Below are 22,838 nucleotides of genomic sequence, written 5' to 3' on the forward strand. Positions count from 1 at the left end.
GTCACATGTTCCTTATCATTTACTACTCTTCCCATCCCATCTCAGGTAATTCCTCATGGGCTTTCTGTCATCATGGTTTTTCCTAGAATTTTATATAAGTGGAATCATATCAGATGTATTCCTTTTGTCTTGTTTTTTTTACTCAGTATAAGAGTTTTTGAGATTCTTCTGTTTTGTTGAACATAGCAATGATTAGTGTTTTTTAAAACTGCTGAATAGTTTTCCATTATATGGATTTACCTAACTTTTTAGCCCTTAGTGTGTTGGCAGGTATTCAGGTTGTGTCTCAGTTATTATGATAATATGAATATCTCAATCATATGTTTTCAATTTTCTTATGTAGGTGTATGTATAACTTCTAAAGAAATAGCTAGGGGCTAGGAAGGTGGCTCAGTGGTAGAGTGCTTGCCTTGCATGCCTGAGGCCCTGGGTTCGATTCCTTAGCACCACATAAGCAAAAAGGAAAAAGCTGGAAGTGGCGCTGTGGCTCAAGCCTTGAGCTGAAGAGCTGAGGGACAGCACCCAGGCCCAGAGTTCAAGGCCCCACGACCGGAAACCCTCCCCCCCCCCAAAAGAAATAGCTAGATGGCTTTTGATTGTTAATAGAGACTGTGTTAAAGTTATTGTGTGCTGTTTAAAGAGAAAAAAAATGAACTTGATATGGTGGTACATGCTTGTAATACCTGTTACTGAGTAGGTGAAGACAAGAAGAACAAGATCCAGGTAAAAAGCACAAGACTATCTAAAAAAACAAAGAAAAGGGACTTAAGGATATGGTTCAAGTGGTAGAGCACTTGGCCTAGCAAGAATGAAGCCCTGAGTTGAAGCCCCAGTAGTGAAAAAGAAAAAGACAGAAAAGAAAAGAAACTCCAAGAATTGTTTAAGTGGAATTTATGGAGGGTACCAATTAAATAGAGGAAGAAAGAGAACATTTATTAGTTACTATCTAATTACTGTGTCTAGCACATAGTAGTTAAATGCTACATACAAGATTTTTAACATTTCTGCAATCCAAGAGGCAAGTAGTAGTAATCATCACTTTTTATAGATTAAAAAAAAAACAGAAGGATACCAGTTTAAGGTAACATAGCTAGTAAGTGATGGTTTTGAAACTTGTCTGGTTTCAGAATTAAAATTATGTCTGCTATACCCATAAAGAGTAGAAGCAAAGGATGTTACAGTTTCAGTGGGTGGAGGATAGGATGAAAAAGACAATACTTCTCTCACCATCTCTGAGCATGGCAAAGATGGATTTGTGATGATACTTGCCTATAAGGCTTTGTTTTGGGGGATGGTTATTAGTAAGATTTGAAATTTATTTAGTTTAGAAAGCAGGAAAATAAATACTCTTTGAGTGAACTTGTAACTTATGGAAAGGGTAATGATGTGATTAGAAGTCAAATTTGGAACATGTTTTGGTTGCTACCTGCTGAGTTAGTTTAGTGGGATAGCAATGAGAAGTTCTTAAATCCAGCCAAAATCTTTAATAATTCAGACATGAGGTAATAAGTTTCTTCATAAAGGCAGTGAGCCCTATGAGGAATGCAAAATATGAAGGAGACCTCAGTGAAATTAACATTGTTGACAAACAAAAAAAGAGAAATCAAGTACAGGGGAATTTTAGTAATGATCCTGTGACTTCTGGTTTTTGAGTGTTGGTCATTCATTCAGTAGTTTTGACTGGATGTATATTTGAAATGCTCTCATATCTGTAGAGAACTCATAAAATTGTAAATATGTCATTAGCAGTAAGGATTGTGAAATTGTTTTTTTTTTTTTTTTTGCTGGTTGTGGGGCCTGAACTCTGGGCCTGGGCGCTGTCCCTCAGCTCTTCAGCTCAAGGTTAGCGCCCTACCAATTGAGCCACAGCACCACTTCCGGCTTTTTCTGCTTATGTGGTGCTGAGGAATCGAACCCAGGGCCTCATGCATGCGAGGCATGCACTCTACCACTGAGCCACCTTCCCAGCCCTGTGAAATTGTTTTTTATAATGAATATATAGCAATAGATGTCATGTATGATATATATATCTTAGATATGTTATTATTCTAATACCTTGAAATTTTCTGGGCATTAGGAAGGCATTTAGTCTAAGGAGTCCTCTTGGTAGGCTGCAGGGTGGGGTCTTTGTCAGCAAGACAAAGTCATGACTAGAAACTCAGAAATGTTAGCCCCCACTATCCTTCAGAAAAGGTAGATGGGCTGGAGATTGAGTTAATGGTCAGATATACCTATATGGTGGAGCTCTGTAATATGAAGAACCTCTGATTGGCAAACACGTCCATGTTCTTGGACAGCAAGTGAAGCTCCTGAACCTAGGATCAAGTAGTACTGGGATTTGAGCTCAGGACCTTGCACTTGCTAGGCAAATGCTCTGCCACTTTGAGCCATGTCCCCAGCCTTTTTTTACTTTTAGTTATTTTTAAGGTAGGGTGTCCCATTTTTTTGCCCAGGGCAAGCATCAGGCCATCATTCTACCTACAGCATTCTGTGTGGCTGGTGTCACAGGCAAGCATGCTGGTTTATTTATTGACTGAGATTAAGCCAAACCATATTTAGCTTATTAGTTGAGATGGAGTCTTACTAACTTTTGGCCTAGATTGACCTAGAACAATGATCTCTGCCACCTGAGTAGCTGATATTGCAGGCAAGCCATAGTACTTAATCCTCTTTGTAATTAGTGAATCCTCTCTGTAATTTCTCAGTCATCCTAGTGAATGATCAGGAAAGGATCATGAGAATCCCAACTTATAATTGATTGATCATAAGTACCACTTGTGATGGATACTTTAAGTGGGGAGAGGTATTGTGGAACTGATTCCTTCTTTACTTGTGGGGTCTGATCCTATCTCCAGGTAGATTCTTTCACAATTGAAATCTCCATTGGAGATTTTTTTTAAAAAATTTATTTATTTTTTATTGTGAAAATACTGTACAGAGGGGTTACAATTACATGGGCAAGATAGTGAGTACATTTCTTATCAAGCATTGTAGCCTCCTCCTTTGTTTACCCTTCCCATCCCTTCCCATCTTCCCTCCCCCCCATCCTCCCCCCCATTGGAGATTTTTTTTGAGGTGTTTGTGTGTGTGTGTGTATATGTATAACAAATTTCACATTTTGGCTGTAGTGTTGGAATGAGTATGAGAGTAGCAAAAATAGTTTGGTTTTTCTGTTCTTACAGGGTGCTAACTTCCTAGACTGCCTGTCTCTCAGTAAGGTGCCACTAAGCTAAAGGATAATTTTGAACAGAAGAGATTTGAGGCATAGGGAGGTGAGAAACATTAACATGCTCATTAAAATTGTAATTTTGCCAATCATTAGTGTGAATCCCAATTTGAGGATGTTTGACAATGTGTCTGGCTTTCTAATAAGCTCTTAGGCACTTAATTTTTTTTTTTTTTTGGTAACACATTTGGCCATTGTCTTTCCCTGGTTGTTTCCTTTTTGACATCCTGTAACAGATTTGTACTTTCTACTTTGATCACATTTTACTCCATAAATTGTGGGATCTCTTGATGTTTCCTTCTGTTACATGTTTCTGAAGAGTAGACTCGTTTTCATGTACCGAAATTTCTCTCATTATTGTTTTAGTGACTTCTGCTTTCTAAACCCAGTAGACCTTTTACAGATTTAGTTTATTTGTTGTAGCACTTAATACTTGCTGACTACTCCCTTTTTAAAGCTTTGCTGTGGTCTGTAATAACTCTTTTTTTTTTTTTTTTTTTTTGGAGGCAGGTCTCACTATGTAGCTCAAATTGTGCAGCTTCCTACCTTAGCCTCCTTCCTAAAGGATGGGAGCAAAGACATATGCCACTATGCTTGGCTAGTAATGCTTCATTCTTTTTCCCTATGTATCTTCTAGGCAGACGTCTTCATGAACTTTTCATCTTCACCTTTTAAAGAAAGATTTGTTAAAACTTTATTTATTTATTTATTTTTATTTTTATTTTGGGTCCAGTCGTGGAGCCTGAACTCTGGGCCTGGGCACTGTCCCTCATCTCTTCAGCTCAAGGTTAGCACTCTACCACTTGAGCCACAGCGCCACTTCCGGCTTTTTTCTTTTTGCTTATGTGGTGCTGAGGAATCGAACCCAGGGCCTCATACATGCAAGGCAAGGGTTCTACCACTGAGCCACCTTCCCAGTCCCTAAAATTAATTTATATACAGTAAAATCCCCCATTTTAGTGTTTTGACAAACATACAGATTGTGTGTATGTATGTGTGTGTGTGTGTGTGTGTGCACTCACATGTGCATGCGTGCATGTACATGTGTACTGAGCTTGATCTCAGAGCCTGGATGGACACTGTTAGCTTTTTTGATAAAGAACTGGTGCTTTAGTGACAGCTTACTTTGGGCTCTTTTTTCTGTGGTTAATAGTCTTTTCTGAGCCGGACGCTGGTGGCTCTCGCCTGTAATCCTAGCTACTCAGGAGGCTGAGATCTGAGGATCGCAGTTCAAAGCCAGCCCGGGCAGGAGAGACCGTGAGACTCCTATCTCCAATAAACCACCAGAAAACCGGAAGTGGCGCTGTAGCTCAAGTGGTAGAGCGCTAGCCTTGAGCTAAAGAGCTGAGGGACAGTGCCCAAGCCTAGAGTTCAAGCCCCACGACCGACAAAAAAAAAAAAAAAAAAAAGTCTTTTCTGGCCAGGCTTGCTTTGTAATGCAATTCTCAGATCTCAGCCTCCTGAGTAGCTAGGATTACAAGTGTAAGCCACCAGTGCCTGGCCAAACATATAGTTTAAACTATAGTCAAGATACAGAACAGTTCTATATACCTGGAAATTTATTATACTTTTTTGTAGTAAAACTTTCCCATTCTAAATTCATAGCAACTACTAATTTGTTTTCTGTTTTGATAGTATTGTCTTTTTCACAATATCATGTAAATGGAATCACATAGTTGTAGGTTTTTGTATCTGGCTTCTTTTACTTATAATGCATTTAAGATAAATCTATGTATATCATATTTGTCTCCCTTTATTTTTGATTAGTATTTATTGAATGTGCCACAGTTTAACATTTATCAGTTGGAGGACATTTATGTTTCCAGATTAAAAAAAATTTTTTTTTGTCATTTGTGGGACTGGTCAGGGCCTGGGTGCTGTCCCTGAGCTTTTTTTTTTTTTTTTTTGCCAGTCTGGGACTTGAACTCAGGGACTAGGCGCTGTCCCTGAGCTTCTCTTGCTCATGGCTAGCACTCTACCACTTGAACCACAGCTCCACTTCTGGCCTTTTAGGTTAATGTGGTACTGTGGAATCAAACCCAGGGCTTCATGAATACTAGGCAAGCACTCTACCACTAAACCACATTCCCAGCCCTCCCTAACTCTTTTGCTCAAGGTTAGTGTTCTAACACTTTGAGCCACAGCTTTGTTTCCAGTTTTTGAGTGGATAATTGAAGAATCTCATGGGGCTCTGGGAAAGTGTCTCAGTGGTAGAACGCTTGCCTTGCATGCATGAGACCCTGGGTTCAATTCCTCAGCACCACATAAGCAGAAAAAAAAGTTGGAAGTGGTGCTGTGGCTCAAGTGGTAGAGCGCTAGCCTTGAGCTGAAGAGCTAAGGGACAGTGCCTAGGCCCAGAGTTCAGGCCCCATGACCAGAACCCCTCCCCCCCAAAAAAAGAAAAAGAAAAAGAATCTCATGGGTATTTTTCTGCCCAGGCTGGCTTAGAACTGCGATCCTCAGATCTCAACTTCCTGAATAGCTAGGCTTATAGGCATGAGCCACCTGCGTCTGGCTGTTTCCAGTTTTTTGTGAATTTGAAAACTGACAGCAAAAATTTGAAAACTTTCAACATTATCTAGATTTTTGTATGAATATATTTTTGCTTCTTTTGGGTAGTAGGAGGAGTATTTCTGGTTTGTATGGTGTGTGTAAAACTTTGTAAGAAATGCCACAACGGCTAGTGCCAGTACTCATGCTTGTAATCTTAGTTACTCAGGAACCTGAGACCCAGAGATTAAGGTTCTAACCAGACATGGCTATGGAAGCTCCATATAAGCCTATATAAGACTCAATTTCAAAAATAGCCAACAAAAAGCTGGGCAAGAGATGTGGCTCAAGTTGTAGAGTGCCACCTATGAGAAAACCAAACAGGAATGAGGCTCTGCCAGCAAAAACAAGAAAACAAAATGAAAAGGAAATGCCAGTGTTATTTTGTATAATGTTTTATGACTTTGAATTCTTGCCAGCAGTGTATGAGAGTTCTAGTTGTTTCATAGCTCACTAACATTTTGTGTTTGTAGTTATTGTTGAAGTCCTCTTCCTCTTGGTTTTCAATGTGTTATTTTTTTTACCCCTTTTATTAGAATATGTTAGTTTACAAGGTGGGGGGGGGGACTTCATTGTGACATTACTCACCGTATTCCCTTCTGACATTTCCCTCAATTCTCCTTATTCTTAAAACTTTTCTTTTTTGTACTGGTACTGGGGGTAAGGCTTGAACTTAGGGTCTGGGAGCTGTCTTGTAGCTTTTACACTCAAGGCTGGCTCTCTACCTCTTGAACCATACCTCTAATTCTGGGTTTTGGTGGTTAATTGGAAATAAGAGTCTCATGAACTTTTATGCTGGGGCTGACTTTGAAACTAGATCCTCAGATTTAAGCCTCCTTCGTAGCTAGGATTATAGGCATGAGCCACCAGCACCTGGCTTCCTTCTTGAAATAATTTAAACAGGTTTCACTGTTCTACTTTCACATGTGCAAAGAAACTATGACCATCTATTACCTCTTGTTAGTCTTCCCTACTCCTACTGTGCACCCTTCCTCCATATAATCTTTGTTTTGTTTTATTATTGTTCATTTGCTTGTGTTTTGATACAAGGATCCAGGTTGGCCTGGAACTCACAGTCCTCTTCAGCTTTGTGATTATGGGGGTTACAGGAATGTGCTACTCTGCCCAGGTATCCCCTTTTTATGTTTTTCTCAGCAATTGATTTCATATTCATCTAGTAATTCAAGCTAAAAATCTAAGCACAAGTCACTTACCAAAATCTCGAGTTTAACCTCCAAAATAGCTTATGAATCTGCCCACTGTTCTTTAACTTTTATGCCACAAATAATTCAGGCTATTTACATACGTGTACAGCAGCTTCCTTACCACTAACAACCACTGGCCTTAATACTAACAACCACTGGCTGTGCTATTCCACTGTTCTCTTTCTGACATGGCCAGATTTGATTCGGTCTCTTCTATCTTAAAAGCCCCAGATAATTCCAAATTACTGTTATGTAATTTCTAAACTTTACTTATGGTCCCTTGAGATTAGGCTCTTCCATAGCTCTACAACCTCTCATTCAGATATGCCAGAAGTGTTTTTTTGTTTTTTTGTTTGTTTATTTGTGGCCAGTCCTGGGGCTTGACTTCAGGGCCTGGACACTGTCCTTGAGCTTCTTTTGCTCAAGGCTAACACACTACCACTTGAGCCATAGTGCCACTTCTGGCCTTTTCTGTTTATGTGGTACTGAGGAATTGAACCCAGGGCTTTATGCATGCTAGGCAAGCACTCTACCACTAAGCCCTATTTCCAGCCTGCCAGAAGTGTTTTTTGGTTCACTGAATATATCTTTTCATGTGTAATTTTATTTCTTTTTTCTCTTTCTCATTATCTGGGCTCAGCAAAACCTAACTAACCTTAGCTCACTATTAGCTAGTGAGATGTTTCCATACACTTTTGGGAATAGGAAGGAAGCATGTTTAATTAAACTGATGCTATTTCTTACAATGGTACCAGGATGAAGGGAACTAGCTTGTTAGAGAGCATGATAGCTCTTTCATGGACTAATGATATAGTCATTAGATAAGATTAGTTTACTCAGTTTGTTAATACTGCATGTATTTATTATGAACCTTTTTTGTAGAAGGAACTGTTACTCAGTGCTGTAGAGTACTCAAGAATGAGGCAGTGTCCTATAGGGACAATCTCCTTTGGGCTCAGAATTATGCTGAGAAAGAACATTGTCACTTGCCTGCAGCAATCTAGGTTGAAAGACATATTCTGAGATTCTATGTGATTATTTTTTCCATTTTCTTTTAAAAGGAAACAGGGCAATTACCCTCTAGCAGTTTCCATGGCAACTGTACTATAGCCCATAAAAATATTCCCCCACTCCATGGCTAGAAAGTTAAATCAAATTATTAAAAAATTAAACAGCTCACTAAAGCAATATACTCTTGCTGAAGAATGAAAAAAAATGGCATAGGTGGTAGGAAGAAGTGAGTACTTGGGAAGAAAAGTGATTGTCAGTGTACACAGCTAAGTTACACAGCCCATGAGTGCTTAGTAGTCCTACGTGCTCAGGATAGGGATTAGGTGAGGTAATGCAACTGTTTGGTTTGGCATCATCTGATGCTTTTGGAATTTTGAGTGTTACTGAAAACTTTCAAAGTAACCCATACCTTTCTGGACCAGCTATTGAAGTCCCTTAGCAAATCTTAGGATCTTAGTCAGAATGTGGAGGCCTAGGAATTGTTTCCTTTCTGCAATCTTTTTGTTAGAAATCTATAAGGCAAGCAAAGACATGACTATATGACAAAACAACAAATGCTAGCTACTGATCTGATTTCTGTGAATCATCTTAGCAACAGAGGGAAGTACTTTACATGCACTGTTCAAGGATTTGTGCGAAGCCCTGATACTATACATGTATCTTCTCATCTAATCTTCATAATCATGCAACAAAATTCATGCTATTATTCTTATAGTACAGATGGGGAAATATCTATAATGACGTTCTCAACATCAGATTGCTAAAAATCGTCAAAGCCAGAAGATTGAACTTTGGCTTTTAAACCCATGTTCTTAATGATGAAGCTAAATTATTGCGTTTCCTAGAATTAACTGCTCTGTTTAGTAATTTCTTTCTCAGTGAGTTGCCTCAAATTCAGTTTGAGTATGGGAAAACATTTAAATTTAACTTTTTTTTTGCCTTTAAAACTGTATAGAGCCGGGTGCTGGTGGCTCACGCCTGTAATCCTAGCTACTCAGGAGGCTGAGATCTGAGGATCGCGGTTCAAAGCCAGCCCGGGCAGGAGAGACCGTGAGACTCCTATCTCCAATAAACCACCAGAAAACCGGAAGTGGCGCTGTAGCTCAAGTGGTAGAGCGCTCGCCTTGAGCTGAAGAGCTGAGGGACAGCGCCCAGGCCCAGAGTTCAAGCCCCACGACCGACAAAAAAAAAAAAAAAAAAAAAACTGTATGGAAAATGTTCTCCCTTTTATTCTTCAGAGTTGATTTTATTTTATAAAATAGTATAATTCTGAAAAAGTGGGTATTTCTGAGAATCCAATAGAAGAATATTTTATTACATAGTAGAAAATAAGTGATACATTTTAAAGAGAGACAGGGCCATTTTGTATCTTTTAAGTTTTAATAGAGAGCAGCAAAACTGGATTCACTCTCAGATAGGTGGTCACTCCTTACCATGGTATCAGAGCTGTCTCAGATATACAATAGCAGGCTCAGATTTGGTTAGAGCCAATGAATGATCCTCCTAAGAAAGACCTTAACCAGAAAGAGATTTAAAACAGTATATTAAGAAGTTTGTTTTTTTGTGTGTGTGAAAATACTGTACAGAGGGGTTGCAATTACGTGAACAAGATAATGAGTACATTTCTTATCAAGCATTGTAGCCTTCTCCTTTGTTTTTCCCCTTCCCATCCCATCCTCCCCCCACTCCCCCACCCAACCTTCCCCCCACCACCAGAGTTGTAAAGTTCGTTTTCGACATAATGACTTGTACATCTCATTGTTGCAATGGGTCCACCTGTATCCCTATTTAAACAATTTGTTTTTTCTTTCCCCTCCACAAATTATACCAACATCAAATACAGTGAAAGCAGGGATTATACCGTGGGGGAGGGACATACAAAGCAACAAAGAAATAATCTTATGTGTTAGAAACAGTGGCATGAAAGAAAAAAAGCATTTGAATACATATCTTAGGGTTCATTTCCCTAACAGAAGTTTTTTTCCTTTGTTCTATAGTGAATAAGAGCAAGAATATTTGTAAATTTGTATCATGTTTGATAGAAAGCAGATACTATATTGTATAAAGTTGAGGAATGTAAGTAAGACAGGCTCAAGTAAGGTAATGTATGTAATGATTGGTGAATTGGGAAATAACTTTAAAATTTTTGCAAATTGTCTCTGTCACACTTCTTTTGCTTCTTCTTTGTGGTTTTCTTAGGTCACTGGACCTATTTGGGCTGGGGAGAGCAGCAAAGTACGTAAGAATTTCAATTCCTTATAATTTTCTTCATGATACACTTTCATGTACTCCCTCTAGAGTCTAGGCTGTGAAGCTGGATGTTCATGTGTACAAGCATGTATAACTCCATGCTCCTCTCCTCTCCTTTCCCACTTAAATCTCAAGAGAGAATTACCTGTAGTGGAGTGATATATCCTTTCAGGCTGGATTCTTGGTGATTCTGTGTGTGTGTGTGTGTGTGTGTGTGTGTGTGTGTATAAGTGCAAGTGCAAGTATAAGAAAGAATAATTCCCTCCCCTTCAATCTTTACCTGTTGAAAACTCATACTTCTTTCAAGCCATCTCCTCTAAAAAGCTTTCCCTTCCTGCCCTGTGAAGAAGTGAGCTTATTCCTTTCAACTCATATAGGGCCTGATTTATGATATTCTTAGGCAGTAAGTTCCTTGTATCCTTGTATAACAATTCAAATATTTATGATTATATTTTTGTTCTCCTATTAGACTGACTTATGGTCTGAATATCTCATGTTGTGTAGCCTTGTGTGTATAGACATTCACTATTCAAATGAATAAATGTTCACAGTCTTGAAATTTTCTGTCTTGCAAATAGACTTTGCAGGGGCTTTTCAACTTCTCCCTTTAAATTAGCTCATTAATCCCTCTATAAACTGAATAACCAAACCTGTACTCAGCTAATTTCTTTTTCTATAAAGCCATGGGTTTAAAACCTGTATATACCTGACATGGTGTTATCGTATAGATTGTAGGGACAGTAAAAGATAGTGATACCCTAAAACAATTCTTTAATCAAGCTCCAGTGTTAACACATTTTCCTTAGTTTCCTCTTTAGTTCCTAATTACTTTTAGTAGTGCTAGGAGTTTTACTTTCTAGGAAAACTGAGGGTGGTTTGGAGAAGGAAAAAGCTGGCCTTTGACTTTCCCTACATTTCCCCCTCTCAACTTTTTCTCTCCCTTTATTTCACCTCACTTATTTTCTTTCTGATTTTTATATTCTTTCTTCTCCCAACCTCTTCTTTCCATGGATCCCTTCTTAGTATTTGTCCTTGATTTCTTCTGTACAGAAATGTTGGTAGACTTTAGGAAGGGTGTGGAATATTCCTCCCCTCATTAAACAAAATGATGAGGATGAAAATGAAGAAGAAGATGATGATAAAAAGCAGGCTCTATTTAGGACTAATAGATCAAATGCTGTGAGAAAATAATGGTCTGTCCAAGTAGTTTCTGGCTTTGGATTATGGGCTCTTAGCTCTGGCTGAGCTACTTTCTCAGTGTCATAGCCAAGAGAATGGTCTATAATTGTGGCCTCTTTGGAGACTCAATCTGGATGCTCTGATTTATGAGCTAAAACTTGTCCTGGTGAGTCTTTTTATTTTGTCTCTTTTGTTGTCTCTGCCCCCTAATCTATGTTTGTTAATAGTCTGACTTCTTCTATAGATTCAGTAAGAGTTAAGTATGAGTGTCTTATTGCTTTTGTCTCTTGATCCTTTCTTTTTGTGCTTCAGAATAAAGAGTATATCAAGGGCTATAAACATGCCCCCAAAGTCTTTTCCCTAATGTGGCAACAGAATGATTTGTAAACAGAATGCTTTGCATTCCTATTTTATGACTTTGTTTACACTCTTTCCTATACTTGCCCTAGTCAAAGGACTAGCTTCCTAGTTTCTTCTTTCTTTTTTTAAAATATATTTTTATTTTCTTTAAGTAGATGTACAAAGGAATTGCCATTCAACAGATCCTTTATGAATGCATAGTTTCTTTCTTTCCCTTTTTCTCTTTCTCTTTCCCTTTCCCTCCCTCTCTCATTCCCTCTCCCCCCCCCCTTTCTTTCATAGTACTGAAGCTTAAAGTCAGGACCTCACATTTTCTTGCTTGTCTGGCACTCCACCACTTGAGCCATGCCTCCAGCCCTGCGTTTTTCTAGTTTTTTTTTTTTGAAGACAGAGTCTCAAGGGCTTTTCTTCTCAGGCTAGTCTTGAACTACAGTCTCAGAGATCTTACCTTCTGAGTAGCGGAGATTACAGGCATGCACCACAGGCACCTGGCTGACTGTTTGCTGTAACTGGCAAGTATTGGTCCTGACCATATGAAGGTTGGCTTCTTTTTTTTTTATTGTGAAAATACTGTACAGAGGGGTTACAATTACATGGGCAAGATAATGAGTACATTTCTTATCAAGCATTGTAGCTTTCTCCTTTGTTTCCCCTTCCCATCCTCCCCCCACCCCCGCTGGGTGGCTTCTTTTTTGTGCTGATTTTTTCTTCCTGGAGTTTTGATTATATTTCTCTCCTTTTAAAAAAATATTCCCATCCTGCTATAAAATCAATAGGAAAATCCCACAAGGTCTCCTTTTTACCTTGATCTGTGTCCTCCCTTTGTTGTTATAAACTCAAAGAAGAAAGACTTAAAAGATGATCTTATTCCTATGCTTTAGCTAATCCCAACCTACAGACATTAACTGGCATCCAGTGGTCTAACATTCTTCCTTGCTTATAAAATGCACATTGTATTCTCTGTTTTAGAGGAATTACTATGAACTAGGTTGTAAACATAAAAGCCAAGGTGTCATTTCTGTCATTATCCATTTGTCTCCATTATCAATGCTCTTTGAATTGTTGTCCTTATTCTGTTCTTATCTCCCATCTGAATGATTACAAAAGTCTAATCCTACAGCCTCCAGCAGGCCTCTGTTGCCCACACTGCTACCAAGATTATCTCCTAAAATTATTAATATGAGGAGTCCAGCATCTGCTAAAGTGTTTCTCATTTGGGATGGCAAATCCTTCTTTTCCTCACTGTGAGCCAAAAAGGAACTTGGCAAGAATGGACATGTGTGACCTTGTTACTCATACACATATGGGTATAGTGTCAGATATGATTTCTCTATAAAATAGTTTACACACACTATTAGATTGAATTCCTTGTTCAAGCAGAGTCTGATTTGTAATGTTGGTCATTTTTGCTAGCATCAAAAAAACAACAACTAGGTAGTCAGGTGCTGGTCTGAGAAGCAGAAGTAATTCAGAAAATTTTTATTTACAGCTATTAAACTTGACTAAATGGAAGTGTATATGTTTTCTTCTGTAAGTTGATGCTTAGGATTGAAATTCTGGGCCCAGGGTATAGGTGCTTGATGGGAAATATTAGGAAAACCTGACATTGAAGCAATGTTCTTTGCTGCATTTAGAGTACAGTTTGGCTTGATCTTCTCTCTTCCTCTCCCCTCCTCTCTCTCTCTCTTTCTCTTTCTGTTTCTCTGTCTCTGTCTCTCTCTTATATCCATATATATATATATATATATATATATATGTATGTATGTGTGTGTGTGTGTATCTTCTGGTATTGGCCTTGACCTCAGGGCTTTGTGTTCACTCAGCTTTTTTTTCTCACAAGTAGTGCTCTACCATTTAGGCTTTATGTTCAGCCTAACTTTTTAGTGATGAAGTTTCAAAGACTTTTCCGCCTGGGCTGGGTTCAATCTTCAATCCTGTAGATGTCCTGTCAGCCTCCGGAGAAGCTAGGATTATAAATGATTTACTGGTATCCAGCTCTGGTTTGACTTTTAAGCATTGGCTATGACCTTCATGATTTCTAGTACCAGTTTCTGATGTCCTTGTAGATTAACATCTGCAAACACTAGACCAGCTCTAAATTAAGCCTTATATTTTCCTCCTCTATCTACTTCCTCCTTTTTGATAATAGTAGAGAACCAGATTTAAAAGCAAATTTTAATTAGGGTTATGATAGCTAGAGAAGCAGATCCCAAAGAATTTTGCCTTAAGGAAAATGCAACTTGGAGCTGCTCTAAGAATCAGTACTAAAATGAAACCAAGTAGACTCAGGTTATTGATCAAGGCAATTCTATAACTGGCTTTGAGGTCATTGGGCTCCTCTGCAGCTCTACCTGCTTTTGTTCTCAAACTCTGGGTTGTGGCTACCCACAACTCTGCAAGCAGATAGAGTTGTTGAAAACTAAATAAAGCTGGAGTGCTTGGATTCACTGTGCTTATTCCACAGCCTTTGAAGATCCTGATAGTGCCGTCGATGACCGAGACAGTGACTATCGCAGTGAGACCAGCAATAGCATTCCACCTCCTTACCATACAACTTCCCAGCCCAATGCTTCTGTTCATCAGTTTCATATGCCAGTTCGATTGCCACAGCAGCTACTGCTTCAGGGCAGTTCCCGGGACTCTTGCAGTGATTCTATGCAGAGTTATGACCTCTATTATCCAGAGCGACAGGCCCTCAGGTGGGTATTGAGAGCAAAGTTCTCTTCTGCTGATAAAAACTAACAAGAAGAATTTCGGTGCTTTGACTTGAGGAGGTAATGAAAGTGAGGCAGTATGATGGTCCAAGTTACACTCAGTATAGATTCTCAGCTTTTCTCCCACACATTTACATTTATACATTTCATCAAGAATACTTCATTTCATGACCAGATCAGTGGCTTTCAACTGGTGAGCACAGTATGTACCCCTGGGTATATGGCTGAAAAGACATACTCCCTTAATATCCCACCTTGCATCTAGATCAGTAATTTTGATAAATACTTTATCAAGAGTAAAACAAAACCCACTAATATTAAATGTTGGGATAACCCCTCCTATATAAATATTCCTAGGCCTTTCATAAGAGCACAGTGCTCTTATTATAGCAGATTTGGTACTTTGGATGTGACTTTATTGATTTCTTAAATATATAAAATATTTACATGGTTAAATAAATTTTTATTGTTATTAAGGAGTTGTACAAAGGTGGTTAAATAAACTTTAAATGATAATACACAGAGAATCTTCACTCATACCTGTTACCTTTTTTTTTTGCCAGTCAGTTGTGGGGCTTGAACTCTAGGCCTGGGCACTATCCCTCAACTCTTCAACTCAGGGCAAGCACTCTATCACCTGAGCCACAGAGCAACTATCTAGTGGTTAATTGGAGATAAAAGTCTCACAGGCTTTCCTGCCCACACTGACTTTGAACTGTGATCATCAGATCTCAGCCTCCTTCATAGCCTAAGGCGTGAGCCACCCGTGCCCGCCATACTTGTTACCTTTTTCTGTTGTAGTTCCTTCCTGTCTCCTACTTCCCTTCCCATTCCTAGTTCTTTTTTTTTAATCCATTGCTAGTTCTTATGTATCCTTCTGTAGACCATTGTTATATTTCTGTAAATTGAAAATATAAGCCAGGCACTTTGGCTTATACCTTTAACCCTAGCTACTGAGAATCACAGTTCAAAGCCAGCCTAGACAGGAAAGTCTGTGAGACTCTAATCTCCAATTAATCAACAAAAAGCCAGTTATGGCTCAAATGGTAGAGTATTGGCCTTGAGAGAAAAAAAAGCTCAGGCCCTGGAAAAACTATTTGACTGCATTGCTATATGTAACATTGATTAAGAATGTAGATTCTGGGCTGGGAAGGTAGCTCAGTGGTAGAGTGCTTGCCTTGCATGCCTGAGGCCCTGGGTTCAATTCCTCAGCACCACATAAGCAAAGAGAAAGCTGGAAGTGGCGCTGTGGCTCAAGTGGTAGAGCGCTAGCCTTGAGCTGAAGAGCTGAGGGACAGCGCCCAGGCCCAGAGTTCAGGCCCCATGACCAGACCTAAAAAAAAAAAAAATTTTTTTTGTCAGATTGGTGTTCTAATACTATTGATCAAGTATTTAATCTTGTAATTTACTTCTTCTTTTTTCCTGTCTCTCCTTTTTCTTTACCTTACTTTTCCTCCAATTTTAACCTCTTGCATCAGACAAGGCTTACAGGCTAAAAATGACAAAATTAGGATCATTTCAGCTTTCTCTGATAGTGACTATGAAGAACAAGCAAATGTCTACAAAGAGAGAGAAGGAAGCATATCACAAGATCTTCTAGAAAATAGTACCAGAAACTTGAAGGAAGCAGAGGTAAAAGAAATTAGAACATTTCTAAAAACTGATGAATACATCAGCCAACAAAAGCACCTAGAATACAATTGGAAAAAGACACCATCTCAGAGCCAACATACAGAATTCTCTACTGATCTTAATTTTGATCATCAGTTTGAAACAACTGCATTCTCTACATATCCTCAGAAATATAATTCAATAGATAGAAGAAAAAAGAAGCCCCCTAGTAAAAGACAGCAATATGACACGAAGACTAACTCCAAATATATATATCCTGATACTGAAAATTATGACCACATTGAAAAGAAGAAACAAAATTACCCAGCTTTGTACTCCTACAAAGATGGATTTTTGGTTAAGAGTGGTACATGGACTACCAAGAGGGAAAGTCATGATCTGCCCTGTTGCTTAAGAAACTGTGAAAAGTTACATGGCTCAAACCAGCCTAACATTAATTTTTCTCCATTAGATATTGTTGAAGATTCTACTAGCAGCACTTCTGAAGAATTCTTGTATTCCCCTATTTCTGATGAGCAGGAACATTCACTGTCTTCAACATGGGATCCATCCAGTATCCATCCTATGGAAGATTTTACTGAAGAATGTTATATGACAAATCCAACATTGCAATTACAAAGGATGAATTGTGATACAAACCCAGTTGGAGATCTGTTAAAGTGCTCAGTGGGAAAGCTAACTCCTTCTATTGAGGAACCCAAAGAAGACTATGTTGACACAATGGATGAGCTTCAGTGTTTGGTAGAAACTGTGTCAGAATATTTAGCAGAGAAGGAAGAAGAGATCAATAGATTTGGTTCTCTTCCCAAAACTAAAAAAACACACAAATGCAATAATACTGTTGATAATTCAGAACAGAAGATGCTTGGTGATCAAATACCACCTCTAACTAATATAAAGAATGACAGAGACAAAGCCATTTCTTTCTCTGAGCTGAGTGGAGTAAAAAATGCTGTTGGGTCTTTATTTAATTCACTAACAGAAAAGGTGGGGTCAGGCACAAAGCATTTATCAACTTCTGTGGAGAAACTGGTTTATTTAGTTCCAGAAAAAATAGAAACTCTTAATCAAACAGAGACAATTAATTTAGGATCGAAACCCAGTAATAAGTCAGAAGTAGAGAAGGATCTATCCATTCAACCTTCATTTTCCTTTCCAACAATTGATAATAAGGATACTAGCAGAAATGGCAAAACCTTAGAAAAAGAGCACACAAGCACCAAGAGTGAGAGTTTAAACTTCCAGGATGTAACAGAGACTACTAGAAGGGATTCAGTACCACAAAGTCAGAGTTCAGTTATAAAGTCTGTTTTCAGCATGTTAAATCCACTAAAGATCTTTTCAGAGAAAGAAGAGACCAAAAAAGAAGACCAGAGTAAGACAGCGAGGAAAGAAAGTTTTGTTGGTTTGGAATCAAATCAAATGGAAGCTATATCTGTCAATCACAGTAGTAGCTTTGGTGCTTTATGTAAGATTGATGAAACCCCAGGTTTCCAAATACAACCAACTAAAGATTTATTGTCCTCCCATGTTGCCAATGAACCTTCGAACATAGCAAGTTGTACAAGTAAGAAAGATAATATTGAGAGTTTGTTGGAAGGAAAAACCCCTGTAGATTTGTCTCTGTTGCCAGATCAATCAATAACATGTGCTAAAGACAATCCAGGACATATTTGTATAGCCAGCAGTAGAACTGCAAATGAAGAGGCTACTTCAGAGCCATCAGAAGAGGACAAAGTTACTGGTGATGATGATTTCCTTGAACCACTCAGAAAATCATTTAGCCATTTTTTGTTCACATCTCCTGAGACCTGTTCAAAGGAAACTTTGTCAGAGCCTGTGAAAACTCACCAGTTGGAGGAAGATGGAAGGGAAAAAAGCCCTCAGAAAGATAGTAATTCCTTTTCATTTAGTGGAAAACTAAATATCCCATTTTTCAGAGTTCTTAGTCATTCTGAAAAGCAGCAGGATTTACGAGAAAAAGGAAGCATTTTTCCTTTGTTTAAGTTTCCTTTTACTGACAGTCATAGCACTGATAATGAACAGAGTTTGCATGGTTCAGCAGCAACCACTAACAAAGAGATCCAAAGAAATTGCCATGAAGATGCTATACTTAGTTCAATAAAATCGAATTCAGTTCCAAATCATCTAGGGGAACTGGGTAGTACAGAAGAATTTAATAACATCCAGATAAATTATCCGGAAGATGTCAAACTTAGTAAAATGAAGTGGAGTTCAGTTCCAAATATTTATAAAGATCCGGAGAAATTCAGCAGTTCAGAGGAATTAAGTAAGAATGACCAAATGCCCTGTCCTGAAGATGCCAAACTTAATATAATGAAGTCTGATTCAGCCCCTAATATTAATGATTTTGAGAAGCCTAGGACTATAGAAACATTAAATCCAAATGACCCTATAGCAGTAGAGAATGATGAAAGTACTATCTCTGGAGTTGTGCCCAAAGAACATAGAACCTCAGATCTTTCAGAAGAGCTGAAGGATTTTGCACAAGTGACATTTTCAGTAGCATCAGACTTTTCATTAGAGTTTATTTCAACCACCTCAAAATCTACTAGAGTTAATGAAGACAAAGTTGAGGATAAAACTTCCAAGAAAATCACACAAGGAGGTTTCTTTTCTGGTTTGCTTAATAGGTTTTCTTCTGAGAACTTACCTACTCAACAAGAATTAAATATGACAAATGATGACTCCAGTCACAAGAGTGGTACCTCAAGTTTATTCTCTGGAATATTTAACTTTATATCAAATAGCAATATGAGTGATTATAAGCCAAATGAAATAAAGGTTGTTTCTTTAGACAGTATAAAAAGTTTGGATGGAAATAAGCATTTATCCTTGGATGAGGTCTCTACTGCCTCATGTGTGACTATTGAAAATCTGAGGAACCAGGTTGAAAACCATAAAACTTCTGGTTTCCTAGGAAGCATTTCATTATCTAAAGAAAACACACCATCATCTGATAATTGGCTCCATAATCATCATTGCTCTCCAGCATGGAAAAGCCAGCAAGATGAAAAGCAGTGTTCCTCTTCAGAGAATGCAGTATTTCATTGTGCTCCCAGTTCTGAACCATCTTTCTCAGAGAATTCTTTGGCTAAGAGGCCAACACTAGACCATGTTCTTCAAGAAAAACCACACGAAAGTTCAAATATGTTAAATTTACATGCACTAGACACTAGCACTTTAAATAAGCCAAACCACTGTCAGGCGGCTTTTGAAGAGATGAACAGTTCTTTATGTTTTGAATGGGACTGTAATACAAAAGATTTTTCTAAAAATTCCAGAAAACTCCAACCAGTTTATCATACATTGAATCAAAATACATTTCCATCAGCAGATGCTTTCTTGTGGCCTGACTCAGAAAACCCAGTAATAAATTTTTGCCAAAAAGATCAAAATGCAAATATCTTGGAATGGAGAACAAATCCAAACAGTGTCATTTGGTGTGACTTACCATATGAATCATCTGATCAGTTAGCATTTAATGAAGATTACTTATTAAGAGGTGATATGTGGGCAGCTAATGCATTATATGGAAATTCTGGTTATCTCTCAATTAATGAGACTAAGAATTTGCCAGAAGAATTACCCATCGACTTAAGTTATGCTTCACTTTATGAGAAAACTATGTGTTCCATAATTGATCAAGAATCTTTAAGAATGGAAGAAAACTTTATCTTTTCAAATTTTGATTATGAGTACCAGGAATGGATGTCATGCCTTGAAAATGGCATCTGGTTGCCCTCAGAGGATGGGAATTATGGATATTATATGTTCCATGATGGTCAGTATATCTATTCTCTCCTCACTGATTCTACTGGTCAGTATGTATATTTATATATACCAGATTATTCTTATGGAGAATATTTGAATTATGATTTACAGACAAATAATCTGACAAGTATGATGTTTGATGACAGCATTATTTCTGCCCATAGTTTTCAAGTATATGACAAAGAAGATGAAATATTGTGGTATGTGGAAGAAAGACCAGCTGATGACCCTCTTGATTTATCTGTAGCTTTTCCAACAAAAGAGAGATCATTGTATGTAAATTTAGAAAAGTTTTCACAAGTACTAGAAGAGTCAGCTTTTGGCCAAAGGGATCAGCCATTAGATTTTTCAGACTATAATCCTCAGAAGTTTAAACGAGATTTTAAATCTTTCAAAAAAAGGACTAATAGTTCTGGAGATCTTGAATGCATACTGGATCTCAGAAATCACCCCCAAACTATTAGTAGTCATGTCTTAAATAGAGATCAAATTATAGGGAAAGCTAAGAACTGGCCTCTAGCTAAAGATGCATCTGCTCACCTTTCCACTTGCCATTGGCTTCCATCTTCTTCTAAAGAAGTTACCTCTTCAGTTCATTCTCAAACTATGATTGGAGGCTCACAGCAAGCCGACAAAACATCAATGAATAATCTGACTCCAGTGTTTTCTGTTTTGGGTGCCTTGGTTGGAAGTTCTTTGAATTTTGCTAAGAATGAATCTTTAGAGACTTTGGTCATGCCAAAATTGGATCAGCAGTCAAAATCAGTAGAGCTCACAAATGATGATCATCCACCATTAATCTTGAGTAAGCAGTTACAGAATAATTCCCAAAAGGAAGAAGAAAATTATCTTAAAGATCCAGAGAGACAAACAATATTTGATGTTCAACAACCAGAGCTTACTGAAAATGTAAGGCAAGAATTCCTTTTAAATAAGAGCAGTCATGTGAAAAAGCAAAGATTGCTAAAATCTAGTTGTCAGGTAAGTCAAACTACTCTTCAATCTAAATCAGATATAGAAGGTGATATAATCATTACATCTGACTCAATTTCAGATCCTCTTCCACTACAGTTTAGTAGGGAGGAGCACAAGAATTGTGAGCTTTCCCAGGACCAATCTTCCAAAGAGTCTGAGAAAACTTTATTTAAAAGTGCATTGAAACTTTTTGGTCGGCGAGAAGAATCTTCAGTAAAGATGATGACAGATGAAAAACAGCCACCTGGCTTTTTGAACCTCTTTAAAACCCAGGTGAATAAAGAAGAATCATCAAACATGGAAAGGAATGGTGATAAAACTAGGAAGCCATTATCTCAGGAGAAGAAAGAATCATCTGGTGTTTCAAATTTTTTTGGTACCCTTGGAGATTTCTTTAAAACCAATGTATCTCCTGTACAAAAGACTGAAAATATAACTATTTCTTCAATGATTGATGAAAATGAGGTGAGGTCAAGTCCTAATCCTGTTCAGCTAAAGAACCAGAATAATGGGAATATTCCTCCTGCCACAATTTCCTCTAAAGGAAAGGTTAGAGTTAGAAGTTTAAACAAACAGACTACTATTGATTACAGTGAACCAAGGGAATCATCAACTAGAGATATACAGGGTTTGGATTTGAATGAAAAAGAGGTACCCTTTAGAGATCAGCAGTCAACAGATACATCTTTTTTAACAAATAATCTCCAAGAGTCTCCTAGAGATACTTCAAAAGAAACTAGTGACATGTCTGCAATGACAGCAGCTCTGAAGTCTTTTGATAATCCTAGCCAAAGAAATTTAAATGAACAAAATCATTTTCCTGACAAAGACTGGAGTTTTTCAACTGCCACAACTTCTCCATCCCAGCCAGAACTGCCAACAAGAAAAAGTGTATTTTCCTTCTTAACTAGATCTGAAAAATATGAGAACAGAGCCTCTGTTCCTCTACCAAGAGCCAAATCTCAAGCAGAAGGACTATTCACACTTCCTTCCTTTTTCTCTGCTACTAGGTCAAGCATCAAGAAGGATACCTCTCATAATAGTTCTGCCTTTAGTTTGTTCAACTTATCGTTTTTGGATGAAAAGCAACAATCTCCTGGGGAAAAACAAAGTGTTTCACCTGGTGTTCCAGTGATTACTCAGCCCTATAAGAAGCCAAGTGTTTTTGTAGACACTAGTGACACATTGACTAAGGAAAGGCCCAGTAGTCATAGAAATAGCATAGCCCAGGAAGAAGTTTATGAACAGCAAACACCCCCTTGTACTTCCATTAGTAATACCATTGAGGTTACTTCTTTTGTACATGAGTCCAATGTAGAGGGAAATTTGAGTTCTAGTAATGAGCTAGGGACATCTTCAGATTTTCAGATGAATCACTTACAAAAAGACATTGTTTCTCCTTTACCAGAATTTCAGGCACAGGAAGACATTGTTTCTCCTTTACCAGAATCTCAGGCACAGGCTAAAACATTGCTTATTGGCCCAGAGACCCTTGGTGAAGCTCCGCATAAAGATGAGGCTGTCAATCAGAGTGCTTTACCCGATGACATACTGGCCAACTCTTTTTCTCATGAGAACCATTTGAATGGAAAGCTCAATGATTTAGATGCTTGTACTGAACATCAGAATGAAAGATTTATCATAGACACATTAAATTTACCACTAGAAAAGGGCCCTGATGAGGTTTTACCACAGATCTTCAAACCAAATGCAGCTTCTCCAGTATCAGAATGTGCAGGGCGCCTCCAAGAAGTAGATAAAGAGGAAGACAAATCAGGCTCTACAGTAGAAATGCTTTCAGGATTTGTGACCAAAGTAAAATCTTTCTCTGATTGCTTAATTGAACCCCCTAAAACCTTTTCTGGATTTTTCTCTCCTAAATCTCCAAAGAAAAATTCATTTTTTTCTCTTTCTTCTAATACATCATCACAGCCCTTCAAA

General features: G+C 38.1%; 1 protein-coding gene across 2 annotated transcripts in view; it reads left to right on the plus strand.

Annotated features, from left to right (window-relative positions):
• The window catches only part of Unc13b (unc-13 homolog B (C. elegans)), a 180,285-nt gene that overhangs the window by 75,847 nt on the left and 81,600 nt on the right, over positions 1 to 22,838 (plus strand). Inside the window, exons 8-9 of one of the 2 annotated variants that reach the window (XM_013026665.1) lie at positions 10,192 to 10,227; positions 14,246 to 14,480. In XM_013026665.1, the coding sequence (XP_012882119.1) occupies positions 10,192 to 10,227; positions 14,246 to 14,480 (271 nt within the window). The remainder of the gene's footprint in view (positions 1 to 10,191; positions 10,228 to 14,245; positions 14,481 to 22,838) is intronic. The other variant, XM_013026666.1, reaches the window with a different exon arrangement.

The sequence above is a fragment of the Dipodomys ordii genome, unplaced genomic scaffold (assembly GCF_000151885.1).
Source record: "Dipodomys ordii isolate 6190 unplaced genomic scaffold, Dord_2.0 Scaffold95, whole genome shotgun sequence".
Taxonomy (NCBI): Eukaryota; Metazoa; Chordata; class Mammalia; order Rodentia; family Heteromyidae; genus Dipodomys; species Dipodomys ordii.